Here is a 20,241-nt window from a genome sequence, read left to right as displayed (position 1 = left end):
GCTTGGAAGGTGTGGGGGACCATTCAGCCAGAATGGTGGGGGGGGGGGGTTGAAAGAAGGAGGACGGAGACAGGAGAGGGTTCCAGAACCCGAGAGCACAATCCTGAGAGTGATCTCATTGCAGGCCCAGGATTCTGGAACTTGGGCTGCCTGATGGGCCCTATATGAAAGATGTAGTAGGGAAAAGGAGCAACAGCAGGCTAAAGGGACCCCCACAACCCTCCCCGACACCCTAGGACAGCAGCCTCTCTCCGCTGGTCCCAGGGTGCCATGGAGATGGAGAGCACGGCGGCCTCCACACGTTTCCACCAGCCTCACATGGAGAGGAAGATGAGTGCGATGACCTGTGAGATCTTCAACGAGCTTAGGCTAGAGGGCAAGCTCTGCGACGTGGTCATCAAGGTCAATGGCTTTGAGTTCAATGCCCACAAGAACATCCTCTGTAGCTGCAGTTCCTACTTTAGGTATAACAGGGTGGCCAGGCTCAGCCAAAAAGGGGACTGGGGCTCCTTTTGAGACATTTGGTTCATTTCATGTTTCCCACCCCCTACCATCTTAAGTTAGGGACACTGTCAAAAACTCGGGGTTCCTGTGGCCTGGCTTTGTCTTCGGAAGAGGTACAACTAGGGCCAGAGCCTCCTCTCTGCTTTTCAACTGGATTTCAACCAACTGTTGGTGGGCCAGGTGCTTTTTTCCTTTGATTCTCACCCAAACCAACCTTTGGGAAGGTTGGACACCCATACTGGATTTCCTACTTAAACCTAGATGACAGGTGCCACTTCAGCTGCCCCTCGTGCCCCCATCCCAATAGAGACTATCTCAAACAGGGTGATAAATTAACAAGGATGGAGCAGATGGGAAGGACGATGCAGGAAAGCACCAAGGAAATGTTTATCAGAAGATAAAGGGAGTTTGGGCCACAACACTGTAACCTAGAAAGTGGCAGAGCTATCTTGTTCATGAGCTTAAAATGTTTGAGTAATCAATTCCAATGAAGATATGATAAATGTGCCCCCATCTGTTGCCCCCCAGCCCATTCTCTCTCTCTCTCTCTCTAAAAAAAAAAGGTAAAAAAACATTATTAGCTCGTAGGTGGTACAAAAAACAAGAGGCAGGCCAAATCTGGCCCAGAGGCTGTAAGTTCACAAACTCCTGCTCTAGAGAAGAATCTCTGATTTCCAAGCCCATATTCCCTGAAGCCACCTAGAAAAAGGAAGCAAAAATTTGTTAGAGCAGGGACTTCTGTCTTATTCAACACCCAAAAAAATAGTACCTAGCTATACAGTGGGAGCCCAATAAATAGTTCTGGAATAGTACACTGTCAATAATTATTTACCGAGTCCCTATTTTGTGACAGGCACTATCCGAGGTACTAGAAATAAAACAAGTAGAGATAAACATTTGTGTCCTCATGAAGTTCACCTCCTAGGAGGAGGAATAGGCACTCAATACATAAAAAATAGCAGATCATAAGTGCTAGGGAGAAAAAGGGAAAGTAGGGAGAGGAGGGTGGCGATTTTAAATAGGATGATGTTTGCTGATAAAGTGACATTTGAGCAAAGACTTTTTAAGATTTTATTTATTCATGAGAGACACAGAGAGAGAGGCAGAGACATAGGCAGAGGGAGAAGCAGCCTCCCTGTGGGGAGCCTGATATGGGACTTGATCCCAGGACTTGGGATCATGCCCTGAGGCAAAGGCAGATGCTCAGCCACTGAGCCACCCAGGTGTCCCTTGAGCAAAGACTTTAAGGGGGATGTGGGAGTGAGAAATATGGAGATCTGCAATGGGGAGCCTTCTGGGCCAAGGCAGCAGCATGTACAAAGGACCAAAAATGAAGCACCTATGGTGTATTCAAGGCAAGCAAGGCCAGTGGGATTGGAACGGAAGGAGGGGAAAGGTGGGAGGAAGTGGCCAGAGAGGTATTACTGGTCCAGATCTTAGAGGACTTTTGTACTCCCTGGGAAGGACTTTGTATTTTACTCTGAGTAAGAAGGGATGTCGGTGGAAAGTTTAGGGTGCAAGGGGTATGTAAACTCGTAAGGTGGTTGGGGTATGACGGTAAACTCTGGCAGCATCGAAGGGCAAAAGCAGGGAGATCTGTTCAGAGGTTAGTCCCAATCATCTAGGCAGGAGATGATGGTGGCTTGGACCAAGGAGGTAGCAGTAAGCAGTGAGGAGCCATCAGATCCTGAGTGTGTGTTGATTGAATGGTACTTATTTAAAAAGCATATTGCTTAAGCTTAATTCCCTTAAGCAAGATTCAGATAGAATAGACACAGGTCTGACTCCCTCCTACCCATCTATTTCCAGGCTACTCACCATGCACTATTTGGGAAATGTCCAAACTCTCCTCAACAAAAACAAAAGGTGGGGAGGGAGAACCTGGCAAACTGGAGAGAAATGTTTCAGTGGCTGCTAGTTTCTCTCTTTCTTCCAGAGCTTTGTTTACAAGTGGCTGGAACAACACTGAAAAGAAGGTATACAACATTCCTGGCATTTCCCCTGACATGATGAAGCTGATTATTGAATATGCATACACCCGGACCGTCCCGATCACACCGGACAACGTGGAGAAGCTGCTGGCAGCCGCAGACCAATTTAACATCATGGGTATCGTCAGGGGTTGCTGTGAGTTCCTCAAGTCGGAGCTGTGTTTGGATAACTGTATTGGCATCTGCAAATTCACGGACTACTACTACTGTCCCGAGCTGAGGCAGAAGGCCTATATGTTCATACTGCACAACTTTGAGGAGATGGTGAAGGTCTCGGCTGAGTTTTTAGAGCTCTCAGTCACTGAGCTGAAAGATATCATTGAGAAAGATGAGCTCAACGTCAAACAAGAAGACGCTGTATTTGAGGCCATTTTAAAATGGATTTCTCATGACTCCCAAAATAGGAAGCAGCATATTTCAGTTTTGCTTCCCAAGGTCAAGTTTAGTTATTTTTTGTGGGATGCTTAATTGCTCATGTTGGGTTCATTAATCCCGGAGGGACTATGCGAAGAGCCATATTCAGATGTTTGGCAGATTCCGGGGGCTGTATTTACATACACTTGTATAGAAGGCATCGCCTACTGTTCTGTGGAATTTTGCAGTTTTCTTTGCCCTTGGCATTGCTAGTTGCTTCCACCCCACTTATATTCTTTGACCAAAATTCTCCCTGGCAGTGGGGCAGGAGATGGCAAGGCCTTCAAAAGAATTCTAAAGGGCCTTCCGTTCACCCTTTTTTTATTCTGTGAGTTTCCCCAAACCCCAGGTAGAAGTGGGACTAGACACCAAACTGTGAGTATTATACACAATTACAGCCATTTGGTGCTAATTTGTGTTATTTTATAGAGAAACATAGATGTTCAATGACTGAACAATCACCACAGCTTTCTCTGGTCTAATAGTACTGCCTGGTGGCCAAGGAGGGGGCTGGCTCTGTGACCACTGAGGTGCCTTCTATCTAGCTCATTCTCAGCATCCAAATGTATGCCACCTCTGAAAAGCAAATATTGAAACTGTGAGCTGTAAATTTCAAACACAAAACAAAATATGACTGCATATTCATATGTAGTTCAAAGGGCTGCAATTCAAAGGCTGATTGTAAACAGGGAGTTGTGGAGATGGGTTTTCCAGGTACCCTCACCTCATCTGACTTCCTGTATTTCCTTCTTAGGTTCGCTTAGCCCTAATGCATGCTGAGTACTTCATGAACAATGTGAAGATGAATGACTATGTCAAAGATAGTGAGGAATGCAAGCCAGTAATCATCAATGCCCTAAAGGCCATGTATGACCTAAACATGAATGGACCCTCTAATTCTGACTTTACCAACCCACTCACCAGGCCCCGCCTGCCCTATGCCATTCTATTTGCAATTGGTGGCTGGAGTGGTGGGAGCCCCACTAATGCCATTGAGGCATATGATGCTCGGGCAGACAGATGGGTGAATGTCACTTGTGAGGAAGAGAGTCCCCGTGCCTACCACGGGGCAGCCTATTTGAAAGGCTACGTTTATATCATTGGGGGGTTCGATAGTGTAGACTATTTCAATAGCGTTAAGCGTTTTGACCCAGTCAAGAAAACGTGGCATCAGGTGGCCCCGATGCACTCCCGACGTTGCTATGTCAGCGTGACAGTCCTCAGCAATTTCATTTATGCCATGGGAGGATTTGACGGCTATGTGCGTCTCAACACTGCTGAACGTTACGAGCCAGAGACCAACCAGTGGACGCTCATTGCCCCTATGCACGAGCAGAGGAGCGACGCAAGTGCCACAACACTCTACGGGAAGGTAAGAATGGGGAAGGGGAAAAGAACATGTCCAGAAGCAATGCTCTTCTTTGTTTTTTGGGGATGGATGGAAAATAGAAGAGGCAATACTCACTTTGCAGTACTAACTGTCCTCAAATGACTGAGTGGCCCTTTGTAATGATCCTTTAAAATTTTACTCATTAAAAAGCAATATGAGGGACACCTGGGTGGCTCAATGGTTAAGCATCTGTCCTTGGCTCAGGTCGTGATCCCGAAGTCCCGGGATCAAGTCCCACATCGGGCTCCCTGCATGGAGCCTGCTTCTCCCTCTGCCTGTGTCTCTGCCTCTCTCTGTGTCTCTCATGAATAAATAAAATCTTTTAAAGACTACATTAAAAAATAAAAAGCAATATTAGTGGAAGGGAAGAGGGGGAAACTGGGGAAAAATTAGAGAGGAAGACAAACCATGAGAGACTCCTAACTCTGGGAAACAAAGGGTTGCAGAAGGGGAGGTGGGGGGATCCCTGGGTGGCTCAGTGGTTTAGCGCCTGCCATTGGCCCAGGGCGCGATCCTGGAGTCCCAGGATGGAGTCCCACATCGGGCTCCCGGCATGGAGCCTGCTTCTCCCTCCTCCTGTGTCTCTGCCTCTCTCTCTATATCTATCGTAAATAAATAAATCTTTAAAAAAAAAGAAAAAAAAGAAGGGGAGGTGGGTAGGCGGATAGGGTTAACTGGGTGACACACATTAAGGAGGATATGTAATGAGACGAGCACTGGGTGTTATACTGTATGTTGGCAAATTGAATTTAAATTAATAAAAATATATATATATTTTAAAAACAATGTATGGGGTGGCTCAGTTGATTAAGCGTCTGCCTTTGGCTCAGGTCAAGATCCCATGTTCCTGGGGTGCCTGGGTGGCTCAGTTGGTTAAGTGTCTGCCTTCTGCTAGGGTCGTGATCCTGGAGTCCTGGGATCAAGAGAGCTTGCTTCTCCCTTTCCCTCTGCCCATCCTCCTGCTCATGTTTTCTCTCTCAAAATCTTAAAAAAATAAAAATAAAAAGCAACATATGCATACACGGAAAAAAGAAACAGATTGTACAGACTGACATCAGAAGGGTCCCATCATACATACCGTTACTTTCTACTCCTCAGAGGTAATTATTTTTTTAAGATGTTATGTATTTGTTTATTTATTCATGAGATACACAGAAAGAGAGGAAGAGACACAGGCAGAGGGAGAAGCAGGCTCCACGCAAGGAACCCAATGTGGGACTCGATCCGGGGAATTTGGGATCACACCCTGAGCCAAAGGCTGATGCTCAACTGCTGAGCCACCCAGGTGTCCCCCTTGTGCCTCTCTTCACACAGGTCTACATATGTGGTGGTTTTAACGGAAATGAGTGTCTGTTTACAGCAGAAGTGTACAACACTGAGAGTAATCAGTGGACAGTCATAGCACCCATGAGAAGCAGGAGGAGTGGAATAGGTGTAATTGCTTATGGAGAACATGTATATGCGGTGAGTTTATCTTGTACCACACAAAACGATAACCCTAGATTTTTTGTTCACAAATAGGTTTGTGCTTTTATTGGTAAGCATTTGAAAAGCATTTTTTTCTGTGGAAAACAGTGGAAAGAGGGAGGTATGAAATCACTGGTTCCCCACCCCCACCCTCAAAGAAGACCTCTTCCTTGTTGAACAGAAGTAATGGCTAACAGTCAACCATGTTTCCCTTGCATCCATAGGTAGGTGGCTTTGATGGAGCAAATCGACTTAGGAGTGCAGAAGCCTACAGCCCAGTGGCTAATACTTGGCGTACAATCCCCACTATGTTTAATCCTCGTAGCAATTTTGGCATCGAGGTGGTAGACGACCTCTTGTTTGTGGTGGGCGGCTTTAATGGCTTCACTACCACCTTTAACGTGGAGTGCTATGACGAAAAGACGGACGAGTGGTATGACGCCCATGACATGAGCATCTACCGCAGTGCTCTGAGCTGCTGTGTGGTGCCAGGGCTGGCCAACGTCGGGGAATATGCAGCTAGACGGGACAACTTCACAGGATTAGCACTGCGAGATGAAGTAAAGTACTCCGCTTCGACAAGTACCCTACCTGTATGAGCCTCTTCATTTAGCTAATAAAGAGTCTAAGCAATAAGAATTACTTCTTTTTTTAAATAAATACAGTGTTTAAACTTGTAAGAGTACTGGAAAATGTTCAACTTAAGGGAGCCAAGGGTTGAAGGAGGGAGTAAGAGGAAAGGTAGAAAGCATTTATATCCAACAGTGCATCATGAAAAAGGAAAAAAAACAGTGCAAACCAGCTCTAAAGAAATACGTTTATTTGTAACTTACATTGAGACAATAGCGTCAACACAGAACGAGATACCTTCAGGAACATAAAACAAGCTATTTTACAATGTAATGTCTCAAAGCATCCTAAATTCTACATCTCCTCTGACTTTAAGGGAGAGAGCCAAGATTAAATTTTCAGTAGAGTAGGGGCTTGGATACTGATAGCCCAAAAAACTCACTGTGTGTCAACTTGACCTAAATATGTATTTTACAAATAACTCAATGAGCCCTAGGCACATGGATCATCATCTTCAAACATCTAGCAAGTTTAATTTTTCACAAATGCATTATGCAGGAGGATTAAGTTAACAAGTGCTCTACTGTATGTGCTTCAATGTCAGACATCCGTAGTGATGCTCGGAGAGTAAGACAAAAGCCCTACCAAGGTAATCAACAAAGCAGTTATTTGGCTACCTAATTAAGTTCCTTGAAGCAAGATGACTACTATATTATGTTATTGTTACTGTATTACTCAACTAGGAGCTGTTTTGTTTCCAATGACAAGAACACGTTATAATGTAGGCATTATAACAACAAAAACGGACATTCTCAAGAAAGTGACAAACTGGAGTGATGGACCGTGCCAAAATGTCTGACAATTAAAGGAGAGACTGAACTGTTTGTTTCTCAAGTATTCTACAGTTAAATGGCAACCAGTAAGTACCCTATTTTTCTAGTGGAGGCAGAGAACTTGCTTCACAATTCTGTGGACTTTCAAAAGACAGGAAGTGTGGCCAATATACCCTTTTTATTTAAGCTTAATTTGAGGAAAGTACAAAAAAAGTCCCTTTAGTTATGCTTGATTAGGCCAAGTAACTAAAATATACAATTTAGCTTACTTGTCTACCTACAGAATAGTGTCTTATTAGAACTATAAAGCAGAGAATGAAGTAAACATACCACATGCTACACTAGTCCAGAAACAAGAAAAAAGTGTGCCCTAGAAAATGTCTTACCAGCAGCCTGAAGAGTTTAAAAAAAGCACACAAATCTTTGACAAACACTATCTTTCCATCTTCAAACCTCTGTTCTGTATTTTTTTAAAAAGTCAGTATTTTAAAAGTTTTTGGTCCCAACAATACTATATAAAACTAAGTGATCAAAACAAAACTGATGTCAATGAATTTTGAGGTTTTTTTTTTTTTTTTTTGCAAAATATTTCTGAATCGGCACAACAAAAGCAAAGTTGGATATCAAGATATACAAGACTAATCATGCAAACAACTGCAAGTGAGATGTATTACTTAAACACTAAGCTCATGACTGACATTCTCAATGTATATCACAGATTTCTTTTTTTTTTTTGTATACCATGGTGTGGTAGGTATAATTAAAGGATATCCATTCTAAGATATAAGTAGCACTCAAAATTATGTATAGGTATTATTTTTTGGTATAATCAATTCTTGTCTTTTCCTTTCACAAAACATAAACAAAAGCAACAGTAACAACAACAGGTTTGCTTGAAAACATGCTGTCTTTTTTAAAGCTATATTTTTAACTGCTTAAATTACCAAACACACTCTAAGTTTTCATCAAAAAGGAAATTTCCTTCCCAAAAAGCCATTAGGCTGGTTATAGTCAGAACCTTTCCAAATACTCTGAAAGTTATTTCCAGTTTAGATTTCAGAATGTCAGCCTTGAACAGATTTAAGCAAATCTGGTTTCCTTCCTTATTAACAAGTTAGTTAGGATATTTCAGAAACACAAGTTATTGATGTGAAGTCACACGTGAATTCAAATATGAAAATTAGAAATTGAGTTGTCAGGAAAACCTGCACACATCATCATGCAAGGAAGGACTTACCACTTCTTTTCAGCCATGGCCTAGGCTGCCTGCTGAGTTAAAAAACAACAGTTTCAATCAAGTTTTCAAAACCAGATTATACCTAAATCTTAAGAGGAGTTAGAATGTGTCACATCACGTGAAAAAAGACCACCCCCCAAATAACTTGGTAATGATGGTCTCAGAAGACAACTCCGAGATAAGATCCAAAAATCTTACATCACACCTTCTGGAGAGAAACTGCCATTGTAGTGCACTACTGAATTATTTCACCATCACCAAGAAAAGGAAGTCTGATAGCTAGCGGCATCTATCAGAGAGGAGAATATTACTCAATGAGCTTTTCTGTCTCACTTGCATAGACCTCTCTCAACTCAGAATTAGCACTTCTCAGAAATGGCTTTTATCAAAATAACTACAAATGGAAATTGATAAAATGGAGGAGGTGGCATAGGATAATATATCCTCCTACAGAAACAGGACTTGAAGTTTACTACCTCCACTCCAATCTAAAAGAAATGGTTTTAGGGATCCCTGGGTGGCGCAGTGGTTTGGCGCCTGCCTTTGGCCCAGGGCGCGATCCTGGAGATCCGGGAACGAATCCCACATCGGGCTCCCGGTGCATGGAGCCTGCTTCTCCCTCTGCCTGTGTCTCTGCGCCTCTCTCTCTCTCTCTCTCTCTGTGACTATCATAAATAAATAAAAAATTAAAAAAATAAATAAAAGAAATGGTTTTAAAGCAGATTTCCAACACATTTATTGAAAAACTGTCCTAGGCAGGGATGCTAATTTAGAAATTTCAGGGAAGTTCTTAGTATACAGTCCAAGAGCTAAATACTAATAGTCTTGCAGCAAATTGAGAGCCAATATTTCTGGCTGTACTTTTTTTTTCTTTTGATGTTTGATATAATAAGGAGGCTAATATAATGGACTAGGGAAACAATAATCACTGCACTTCGAATTCAACTTCCAGAACTGCATTCTGGAATGTCTAAGGAGATTGGTATTCCAAAACAAACATATAATGGATCCCTTTTGCAAACCATTAGAACAGAAGTCCTTTAGGCTAAAGCTTGGGAGTGTGTTAGAGAATCAGAAGAATGCATAAAAATAAAAGATAACTAAAGCAATACATTTTTAAGAGACATAATTGTGTACCTAGGGGGATCCCTGGGTGGCGCAGCGGTTTGGCGCCTGCCTTTGGCCCAGGGCGTGATCCTGGAGACTCGGGATCAAATCCCACGTCGGGCTCCCGGTGCATGGAGCCTGCTTGTGTCTCTGCCTGTCTCTCTCTCTGTATGTCTATCATAAAAATTAAAAAAAAAAAAAAAAAAAGTTCTGAGAAAGAATCAGAACTTTAAAAAAAAAAAATGGTGTACCTAAATTTGGTATTCTAGGTTCAAAGTTCCAATAAAAGTCTAGGGCAGGGGATCCCTGAGTGGCGCAGCGGTTTGGCGCCTGCCTTTGGCCCAGGGCGCGATCCTGGAGACCCGGGATCGAATCCCACGTCAGGCTCCCGGTGCATGGAGCCTGCTTCTCCCTCTGCCTATGTCTCTGCCTCTCTCTCTCATTCTGTGTGACTATCATAAATAAATAAAAATTAAAAAAAAATTCTTTAAAAAAAAAAAAAAAAAAAAAAAAATAAAAGTCTAGGGCAACTGGATAAAATACTAGAACAACTAGGGCTGAGAAACAATACGGCTTCTCTTTAGCAACAGTTCTCTAAATTGTACCTTCCTTCGCATTTGGAAAAGGTTTCTTTTAGAAAGGAATAAGGATTCTATACAGTATACATTAGGGGAAAATTTAAAACTGAAGGCATTGTGTTGATTGTCATAGGCATCATTTACACTCATTAACTTATCCTCAAATAAACCTGCGACTCCTGAAAAAAGCATTTAAATGTTTTAATGCCTTTGATTGCTCAGTCTACAATACTTTTCTCCTTAAAGAAACAAATTTCACATATATAACTTCCTCTGTATTAAATCAATCAGCTAAAGATCAATATTCTTGTCAACTACCATCATCTCAAAGTGATGGCTCCATGCCTGTAACAGTTGCTGAAGAATGAAAAAATTTTAAAAATGAGCCAATCACAAATTTCTCATCAGTCATCTCCTCTAGAAATAAACTAGCACTTCTAGATAAGCACATACAACAAAATATCAATGCAAATCTTCTGAAATCATCTTGCTGAAATATTGTGCTTTTCCCTTCAAATCTCAGTATCACTATTGCACATACCTCCTGCAGATGAGGGCTCAATGCATATTCTGCCCTTTTCAAAATCGGCCATTCAGGAAATAAAATAAAAAGGAATATCAAAGTAAATGTGCAAATAAAATTGTTGCTTAAAGCATGTTCAAAACAGTCCCTAAGACAAAGGAGTTTTAACTTGTTGGCAGAAAAACACCCAAGTGACTATACTTGGTTTTTCCACTTGTCATTAATAAGATCTCATTAAGCCAGCATATCCACACAAACCAAAGACAGAAAAAGACTGCAAACCAACAAAAGTTACCACATATTAAATCGAGTTTCCCATTCTTCAGTTTTTAACTATATTTCCTTTATATGGGGCAATAATCAGTTTAGGTAGAAAATAAGTTATCGACATACTTTTTCAAGTAACAGTCTGGGTATCCTCAGCCTCATGAAACAGGTACAACTGTTTTAAGCTGCACCTATTAGAGAACCTAGCATTCAATCTGAGAGCTCGGCACTCGTCGCATGTTTAGGGCGTGCCGATGTATTTCTTGCATTTGTCTGATCCGGTCCTTCTGCCACATTAAGTTTTGAGGCATAGGATATCTCTGTGTGCCATGCAAGTACCGGTATGGAATTCTCACATGGCAAGCTGTGGCTCTACAACGTGGCTGTGGCATGGGAGGAAGAAGCATCCACCGCTTTCTTTCAGCACAGTATCGGTAGGCTTCTTTCCGATACTGTTTGTCAATATCATCACTGTTTTTCCAGCCTCCAATAATGAAAACGTCATCTTTGTAATAGCAGATAGCTGCTCCTTCAATGCTTAGGACTTCTGGAGGTAAGCTTTCAAGGATCTCATCGGAAACTTGGCTGGCAATTTTTCTTACTGCCTCTTCATTTTCTAAAGAATAACTCTTAGGACAGCATGATGCTGTCTGATAAAAGTTTGAATTGACCACGGACATTTGGAAAAAGCAGTAATTGTCAATAAGTGGCAAAGATTCCACATCTTGCCACTGTCGAGTCTCAGTATCATAGCAAGTAATTACAGCCTTTAATCCATCTTCTGTGTCCCGGTCCACAGGAGTGCGGGCAGCAATGTACACAAACCGGTCTTCAATGGCTAGCGCTTTGACATCTCGAAGAATCTTTGGTGCTGATTCCAAGTTGTGCCATTTATCAAGCTCAGGATTATAAACAGTCACGTCTTTAAAGCCAGGACTAAAGTTGCCATGTCCTCCTATGCTGTAGAGCTTCCCTTTGACCTCTGTTAACCCAAAAGAATGCTTCCTCGTCATCAGACTACAAACATGTTCCCATGTATTCAAATTTGGGTTGTATCTTTCCACAGTTTTAGCAAACCCTGGTTCCATTGATCCAGCAACATACACATAGGACTCTGTTACTGCAACAGCATGTCCATCAAGGTGATTATGAATATGGGGCAGGTTTACCCATCTGTCCTCATCGACAAAATATCCCACACATTCACTTAAATAATCCCCTCCTTCTGACACGCCTCCAATAACCATGATCACGTCCATGTTTTGCCCATAGCGAGGTAATAATGAGACATGAGAAGCGGGATGCTGGAAGGTGCCAGACTGTATGTTCTCAGCTCTCAGAGCATGCCTCTCTACTGCATCAGCCACCAATTTGACACAAACTTCATTATTGGCCACCAGCCTCTCTGGTTTGACATGCCGAGTAAGGTAAGTAGGTTTCATCTGGGATAATCTGAGCAATTTAAAAAGTTCTTCAAAGTATCTTTCTCTCTCTTCAGCATTTCTCTGAACCCACTTCAAAACTGTTTCAAAGAGAACCTCTTCAGAATCAACCGTAATTTCCAAGTCTGACAGCCAGTCTCGAATGAGATGGAAAGGTAAAGTATAAAATTCCTCATCCTGAATTACTTTGTGGAAATTTCTCCGTATCATATCGGCAGCTTTCAGTGCAAGTTGGCTCAAGGTATACATGTGAGCTAAGCTATGAATGGCCACACAATTAGAGAGATGAAGTTTCTTCTTGAGAAATTCTCCACAAAATTCTTTTAAACGAATTAAAAGGAACCTAAAATCAAGAAAAATAATTTTCAAATGTGCATATTTTATGTGGTTGCATTTTGAGAACATCTGAATTATACAAATTAAAATGGTAAGCTTCATCTTAATTTACACCCAACATTTGAAAAAAGACAAATCCCCCCAAATTAAAACGGATTTTTATGCTGCAAAGTATATTTAAAAGCATAGTCATCTTTATATATACTTTAAATTATTTGTATTATATAGTCTATATACAATTATATATGATACATATAATGTATCATATATACACAATGGAGAGTTCTTCATAATGTAAGGTTTTTCTGGAACATATCCTTTAATAAAGTACAATAGTCAGAGAAAGGCAAATACATATGATTTCACTCTTATGTGGAATTTAAGAAACAAAACAAATGTGCAAAGGAAAAAAAAAGAAAGATACAAACCAAGAAACAGACTCTTAACTATAGAGAACTGATGGTTACCATAGGGGAGGAGGGAGGTTGTAATGGGTGATGGGGGCTGGGGAGTGCACTTACCGTGATGAGAACTGGGTAACGTATAGAATTGTTGAATTACTATGTTGTACACTTGAAACTAATATAACACTGTATGCTAACTATACTGGAATTAAAATTTAAAAATTAATAAAAAAATACAATAGTCCCACACTTTATTTTTATTAGCAAAGGCAAATCCCAATCCTAATTTGTCTATGCTATTCCTGTCCTAATCCCGTCAGTCACTAGCCTTTTCTTCAATGAGGCAGGATCTCTGAAGGAAGAGACTTTATTGAGCCTTAACTACATGGTAAAGGAACTGTGGCTCCTGGGAGGCTGTTTCCTCAAATATCAGAAGGAACATCAGTAGAGGCCTTGTGTCAAGAGATTTTAATCTTTTCACCAGAGTTTTCTCCTTGGGCAGCAGATGATAGGGGCAGGGGGTGGTGCTTTGAGGGTGCAGCCTGAGATGGGTTCTCATTAAAAGTAGGAGTGGCAATGCAACCTCAAACAACAATAACAAATGTATGAAAGTGGTTTGGCATGTAGCGGAGTAGAAGCTGTCTGCTCACCCAAATACATTTGACACATATTCCCTTGGATAGGGTGTTTGGAAACACTGCTCTATGAAAACAACAGATATCATATACCAGGCCTTCGTCATGTGCTGGGCACTTCCTGTTATTTCCTTGTAAGTACCCTTGAAGGAAGGTATCATCAACGGAGTATATGGGTGGTAAGGAGAGGGATGCTGCCTCAGAACTGATGCGTAAGATTAGATGTGATGGTTGCAAGGCACTTAAAACAGTGCCTAACACAAGGCAGCTGCTCAAGCAGCTGACAGATGGAGAGAAGTTAAGAGTTTTAAGAAAATTGCCTGGGGCCTTCTCTCCTCACCTCCAATTCCCCCTATAAAGGGGGGGGGATGGAAAAACAAGACCACATGACAGACACAAACACAGCTTGAGTGAGTGCAATGACCATGTTCATCCATTTTCATTCAACAAACCTCCCTCTCTCAGATCTATACGTGCCTTCATCTTGGGGTCCCTGGGTGGCTCAGTTGGTTAAGCATCTGCCTTCAGCTAGGATCAAGCCCCATGTCAGGCTCTCTAGTCAATGGGAAGTCTGCTTCTCCCTCTGCCCCTCACCGTTTTGCTTTGAAATAATAAAATAAGCAAAATCTTTATACTTGCACCCATCTTTTCTCACCTTCTAATGAATGACCCACCCCTGTGCTTGGAGAAAAGCAATCAGACGGAAACATCATCTCCCCCCGGTCAATCTGCCTGCACTCTGCCTTCCCAGTCCAACTTTTCCATTTTATTTATTTATTTATTTATTTATTTATTTATTTATTTATTTATTTTTAAAAGATTTATTTATTTCTTTATTCAGAGAGAGCGAAAGAGAGGCAGAGACACAGGCAGAGAAGCAGGCTCCATGAAGGGAGCCCGATGCGGGACTCGATCCCGGGTCTCCAGGATCACACCCCGGGCTGCTCGCGGCGCTAAACCGCTGCGCCACCGGGGCTGCCCAACTTTTCCATTTTATTTTATTTATTTATTTTTTCAACTTTTCCATTTTAAACACGGATTCTGTCCCATTCTTGGTTTTAAGGACTTTGCTCCTGCAATTATTCCCCCATTTCTGTAACATCAATTTCTCCTCTTCCACGGATTCGTCTTTTTTTTTTCCAGCACACAAACAAGCTCTAGTATCTCCTATCTTACAAGGGAGAAAACAACCTCCCCTGACTCTTCTCCAAACATTTCCATGTGTATCATTATTCTGACCCTCTTTAAAGGAAGACTTAAATGGCTCTTGTTAATGCCATCAAGGACCTCTATTACTGTCAAATCCAATCATCTACTATGGTTGACAAAGTTGACTTGATTGGCTACCCCCTCCCTCCTCTACACCCTTTTCTAAGGCTTCTGTGTGACCCATCTCCTCTGCTGGTTCCTCTAATCTTTTGGAACCCCAAGGTTCAATCCTGTCCCTTCTACGTCTACACTCTCTTCCTAAGTAATTTCATCCTATCTCATGATATGAGATTACAATCTATATGACATGCCTTATTCCTCCCAATCTCTCCTAATGTTCTTATATCCAACTGCCTACTCAGACATTTCCTGGACCAAAACCAAACTCCTGATCTTCCCAAACTTGCTTTCCTACACTCTTCCACATCTTAATAATAACTCCATCTTTCCAACTGCTTGGATAAAAAAACTAGCAGTCTTTTCCCTTACACTCTACATCAAACCCATCAGCAAATTTGTCCCTTATACCCTCAAAACATATCTGGAATTGACGCACTACTCACCTTTACTTTTCTTTGATCCAAGCCTCTACCACCATTCCAACAACCTCATCTCTCTGCTTCTGCCCCAGGAGCTCCTTCCCCACCACCCCATTCTTTTTTCAACACAGTACATTCTTCAAATCAGACTGCATTGTTCCTCGGCCCCCAAAGTAAAATTCTTCAAATCAGACTGCATCATTCCTCTTCCCCTAAACCTTCCCATCTCATTCAGAGTAAGAGTTGGGAGTCCTTCCACAGACCGCAAACCCTTTGGAATCTGAATTGCATGGAATCTAGATCCATCCCCATTACCACTCTGAAGGGTCTCTCCCACCCCTCTCTATCTGCATCCATCTGATCTAGCCACACTGGCCTCCCACTATTCTCTAACATCCAGATAAGCTCCACCTCGTGGCCTTTCCACCTGTGCTCCCTACCTGAAACACTCTTTACCTCATCTCCTTTGGTTCTTTGCAAAATGTCTTCTTCATTAGGCATTCTCTCTGTACCCAATTAAAAAACACAATTCCTCTCCACCAGCACTTTCTATATGCCCTTACCATGCTGTGTTTTTTCATCAAAATTGTAACAATCTGACACCTATTCACTTTACTTGTCCATCTACCAAGGTAAGTGCAATGAGGAAAGGGACTTTTGTCTGTTTTGTTCACCACTGAATTCCTAGCATCTGAGAACCCGGTGTCTGTCGCATCACAGGCACTCAATAGGTATTCGTTAAAATAATGTACCTGTAACACAATACTGCCACAACAGACGTCTCTAAAAATGGCATTCACCTGCCTCCTAACCAGTCTCTGAAGCCTCCATTCCTATACCCTTCAGTCCATTTCTCACAGCAGCAGAATCATCTTTAAAAATAATCAAATCAGAAAATTTCTTCACCCAGCTTCCCACCACAGTAAAAAAAAAAAAAAAAAAAAAAAAAAAATCATCAAACTCCTTTATTTCAATGCATTTCACAGACCCTTCACCCACTGGATCCAGCTCCACTGGATATTTCCTTTAGTTCTTTAAGCTAAACTGGGTCCTGCATGAGGGCCTTTGAGCCATCTGCCTGGAATGCTCATTTCCCATCTTTGCACAATAGGTCTTTCCCATCGTTTGGAGGTCGGTTTAAATGTCACCTCTTCAGAAAGGTCTTTCCTCTACCCAATCACTATCCTTTCATCCTTTTCAAATGTCAACACAGCACTGATTACACGCAGACTTTCTTTTTCATTGCCTTTGTCCCTCCACCTGGAATCTGAGCTCCCCAAGAGCAGGGCGCCCTCGTCAGACGGGCCGGCTGCATCTTCAGTACCCAGCGCAGTGGCTGCCCCAGAGCGCACAACAGACGCTCCAGAAGTATCGAACAAACGCATCCCCTCGGGGCCCCCCCGGAGGCACTGCCTCCGGTCTCCTCCACGGACGCGGCCCTCGGCGGGCGAGCATCTCCACGGCCCGGCGCGCGGCCCTCCGCATCCCGCCTACCTGTCGGCCAACTCCAGCACCTCGTGCACGCTGCCCGTGCTGACGCGGATGCGCCCGGTGTACATGTATTCGATAACGGCTTCCACCGTGTCGGGCTCGGGCCCGGGTTCAGAGCTCCACTTGCGCATCTCCACCCGGCCCGAGCGGGACTCCGAGAACTGGCCCGAGAGCAGGGGCGTGAAGTACTCGGTGGCGGCGGCCAGCACCGAACGGTGGGCCCGGAACTCGCGGCCTCCCGCGCCGCCGAAGCACAAGGTAATGTCGCAGAAGAGGCCCTGGCGCCGCTGCTCGTTCTGCCTCCAGGACAGCTCTGAGCAGTGAGAGCTGCACTCGAAATCCTCGGCCTCCGGGCCCGGATCGCCCCCGCTCGCCTCCATTGCAGAGATGCCGGGCCCAGACCCGAAGTCCACCGTGCCGCTGCCTCGGACTTCGGCGGCCAGCCCTGCAGAGCCGGCGGCGGCCGTCTCCATGCTCTCCATCTCCAGCACCTGCAGAGACGCGGCCGCCGCCGCCGCCGCCGCCGCAGCCACTGCCGCCGCCGCCATCTTGACGCCGCCGCGCCCGACCTCCGCAGTCTCGGAACGATCCAGCCGTTCTGGTGCGACACAGAGGGATTCTGGGAATAAATAGTGGGCGCGGGGCGGAGCCGGCGCCGCGGGTGTGCGCACGCGCGGCCGCCCCCCGCCCGGAGCTGCCCGTCCCACCTTGGACAGGGCTCCACGGTGCTGCTGTCCGCAGACGTCCCACCCGCGTTTCTGTGGGTTGTGTGTGTGTGCGTGTGTGTGTGCGCGCGCGGCTTGTCTCCTTCCCCTTCACGAAGGCATGCTCCTCGTGGCCGTGGCGTAGAACAGGAGCCACCCCGGACCACCACCCATTGTTAGTGTCTCGGGTGGCAACAGTGGATTTTTAGAGTTAGCATGGATTTAGAGTAAACATTAGAAAAGAAAAAAAAAAAAAGGCTTGAGACCGAGCCCCAAGTAAGTGGATGAGGGTGAGAAGTCACTCAGTGCCTCTGATCTAATCTATCTTCTTAAAATGGAATAGTATCTACGCTGGGAGATGGCTGTGAGGATTAAACGAGATGCTTGTGTTTTACGTAGGGTTTGATTCATACTTACTGTTCCATGCATACTTGTTAAAAAGATGAATAAAAGCTACTTTGGGGTTTTAAGCAAGGGAGTGGCTCAGATGCATGTTTTAAAATATCACTGGTGGCTCTAGAAATAATGAAAAAGTGGCACTAGTTAAAAGAGGAGATATGGGTAGATAAGAGGGATAATGAAAGGATAAGATCCCTAGGAGGTGGCAACCAGAGAGAAGGGGAGTAGAAAAGGAGGACTCTCTGTGGCTTGAGTATCTGAGTAGAGCTTGGTTCCTATTCACTAAGAAAGGGAGTGGTACAGATTGAGGGGAGAAGATGGAGTTTTTATTTGTTCATAATTTTTCTAGTTTTATTTTTTAGTATACCCAAGGTGGGCCTCAAACTCACAATCCTGAGATCCAGGGATCCCTGGGTGGCGCAGCGGTTTAGCACCTGCCTTTGGCCCAGGGCACGATCCTGGAGACCCGGGATCGAATCCCACATCAGGCTCCCGGTGCATGGAGCCTGCTTCTCCCTCTCCCTGTGTCTCTGCCTCTCTCTCTCTCTCTCTCTGTGTGTGTGACTATCATAAATAAATAAAAATTAAAAAAAAAATCCTGAGATCCAGTCGTATGCTCCAACAACTGAGCCAGCCAGGAGCCCCTGGCAGGGGTATGTGCGCATGGGGGGTGGTTTCCTTTGAAGCTAGTGGGTTTTTTTGTTTGTTTTTAAGATCGTATTTATTTATTCATGAGAGACACAGAGAGAGAGGCAGAGACACAGGCGGAGGTAGAAGCAGGCTCCATGCAGGGAGCCTGACGTGGGACTCGATCCCAGGTCTCCAGGATCAGGCCCTGGGCTGAAGGCAGTGCTTAACCCCTGAGCCACCCGGGCTGCCCTGAAGCTAGTGTTTTGATTAGTTATTTTCTGTGTGTGAAAAAGTGGATGAACATTTTAAAAAATGACATGTAGTAAAACCATTAGAAAGTATAGTTCAAAAGAATACAGAGGAAAGGACACAGAGGACACGAGACAGTAGTATGTCTTGTTACTAGATAGTTTATTGAAACCAAACTGATAATACAGAAAAGAGACTGAGGTGGCAGCTCCCAGAATCTTGGTGGATTACAGATGCAAAGTGGCTGGAGACAAATCGTTGAACCCACACTTCAGTAACAGACTGATAAATCGGTTGCATAAATACGGAGAACGAAAGACATGAGACATTTCACAGCTTTTCACTTTGCGTTTGTTTTAAACATATGTATGTTACAACTTTACATTTTAAATTACTATTCCATGTATTTTGTGACAATGGCTAAGGATGCAATGGTCCCATCCCCTTGACATAAGGAGAGTTTGGTCTGCAACATAGAACATTTCGGTGAGATACCAAACAAACCCTTAACACATAACACATCAACAGATCTTTAAAAATCAGTTTAACACAACACTCTTCGGTTTATAGGAGGAAGAGAGAGAAGTGGAAAAGTAAGACATTAGGGATGTTTTCAATTGATAGTGTCTTGAGGTCTTAAAAGTTTCATTCCCTTCCTCTGAGGGAAAAAATTTTTTTTTAACTAATAGAAAGAAGAAAGCAACATCCTAATATCCTACAACGAGGAAAAACACTATCCTTACAGTGCTTAGATGCTTCCATATAATAAATACAGCAGGTACCAGAGCAAATGTCACAATTTATTGGCTTGGTTTTTATTCTATGCTTACAAAAAAAGTACTAAGCTTCTTTGTGTGGACTGACCAGAGTTAGCCTGTGGCTGTCTTCGGTGCCTGGACATCAAAAGCTGTTTACATTCCAGGCCCATCCTATAGCAAGCTCCAGTGCCGGCTGTCTGTACGCAGTTTCCCAGGGGAGGAGTTCTTGTCTTCACTTTACTGCAATAGGGTTCCTGGCTCAGTTACATGCTCATATGTTCCGGAAGAACATATGAAATATCATCCCAAGGGTGACGATAAAGCCCCTGCTTCAGCCTCTTCTGATCGAGATAGTGTCCTGAAATGGAGCAAAGGCATCTTTGTTGTTAAGAGTTGGTGAGTCTGTTAAAAGTCTGGCAAGCGGGAGAGGATAAGGATGAGAAATCTAATACAAAAAAAACGAAGTAAATCCAGATCTACTGCATAGGTGGATGACAGCCTGGGTAAAAGGCAACCGTCAGATTTCATTGTTTTCCTGGGCTAGCAGTCATTTCCAAGAACAAA

General features: G+C 43.5%; 3 protein-coding genes across 9 annotated transcripts in view; 1 reads left to right on the top strand and 2 right to left on the bottom strand.

The window, feature by feature from the left end:
• Positions 1–270: 270 nt before the first annotated feature.
• On the top strand, positions 271–9,934 carry KLHL10 (kelch like family member 10). Its single transcript, XM_055345554.1, has 5 exons — positions 271–464; positions 2,441–2,930; positions 3,664–4,281; positions 5,614–5,763; positions 5,991–9,934. The coding sequence occupies exons 1-5, from the start codon at positions 271–273 to the stop codon at positions 6,363–6,365; spliced, it is 1,827 nt and encodes a 608-aa protein (XP_055201529.1). The 3' UTR covers positions 6,366–9,934.
• A 97-nt stretch (positions 9,935–10,031) lies between these two features.
• On the bottom strand, positions 10,032–17,664 carry KLHL11 (kelch like family member 11). The gene is made up of 2 exons (XM_055315191.1): positions 16,941–17,664; positions 10,032–12,666 (listed from the first exon to the last, which is right to left on the bottom strand). Exons 1-2 carry the CDS (start codon positions 17,483–17,485, stop codon positions 11,085–11,087), a joined length of 2,127 nt encoding a protein of 708 aa, XP_055171166.1. The 5' UTR covers positions 17,486–17,664; the 3' UTR covers positions 10,032–11,084.
• A 1,400-nt stretch (positions 17,665–19,064) lies between these two features.
• The window catches only part of ACLY (ATP citrate lyase), a 44,612-nt gene continuing 43,435 nt past the window's right edge, over positions 19,065–20,241 (bottom strand). For all 7 annotated transcript variants that reach the window (XM_055315254.1, XM_055315260.1, XM_055315238.1 and 4 more), the window contains one exon: positions 19,065–20,035. In XM_055315254.1, coding sequence (XP_055171229.1) covers positions 19,941–20,035 — 95 coding nt within the window. In that variant the 3' untranslated portion in view covers positions 19,065–19,940. The remainder of the gene's footprint in view (positions 20,036–20,241) is intronic.

Source organism: Nyctereutes procyonoides, unplaced genomic scaffold (genome assembly GCF_905146905.1).
Source record: "Nyctereutes procyonoides isolate TBG_1078 unplaced genomic scaffold, NYPRO_anot_genome, whole genome shotgun sequence".
Classification (NCBI taxonomy): Eukaryota; Metazoa; Chordata; class Mammalia; order Carnivora; family Canidae; genus Nyctereutes; species Nyctereutes procyonoides.
The sequence above is the reverse complement of the archived record's forward strand: the minus strand, read 5'-3'. Positions and strand labels throughout refer to the sequence as shown.

What these genes read in the sequence shown, in the direction of transcription:
- KLHL10 (XM_055345554.1), top strand. Translation starts at nt 271, where the DNA reads ATGGAGATGGAGAGCACGGCGGCCTCCACACGTTTCCACCAGCCTCAC. An exon ending in TTTCAGTTTTGCTTCCCAAG is followed by an intron (nt 2,931 to 3,663) that starts GTCAAGTTTAGT and finishes TTTCCTTCTTAG; the next exon opens with GTTCGCTTAGCCCTAATGCA. An exon ending in CCACAACACTCTACGGGAAG is followed by an intron (nt 4,282 to 5,613) that starts GTAAGAATGGGG and finishes CTCTTCACACAG; the next exon opens with GTCTACATATGTGGTGGTTT.
- KLHL11 (XM_055315191.1), bottom strand. Translation starts at nt 17,485, where the DNA reads ATGGCGGCGGCGGCAGTGGCTGCGGCGGCGGCGGCGGCGGCGGCCGCG. An exon ending in GTGCTGGAGTTGGCCGACAG is followed by an intron (nt 12,667 to 16,940) that starts GTAGGCGGGATG and finishes TCTTGATTTTAG; the next exon opens with GTTCCTTTTAATTCGTTTAA.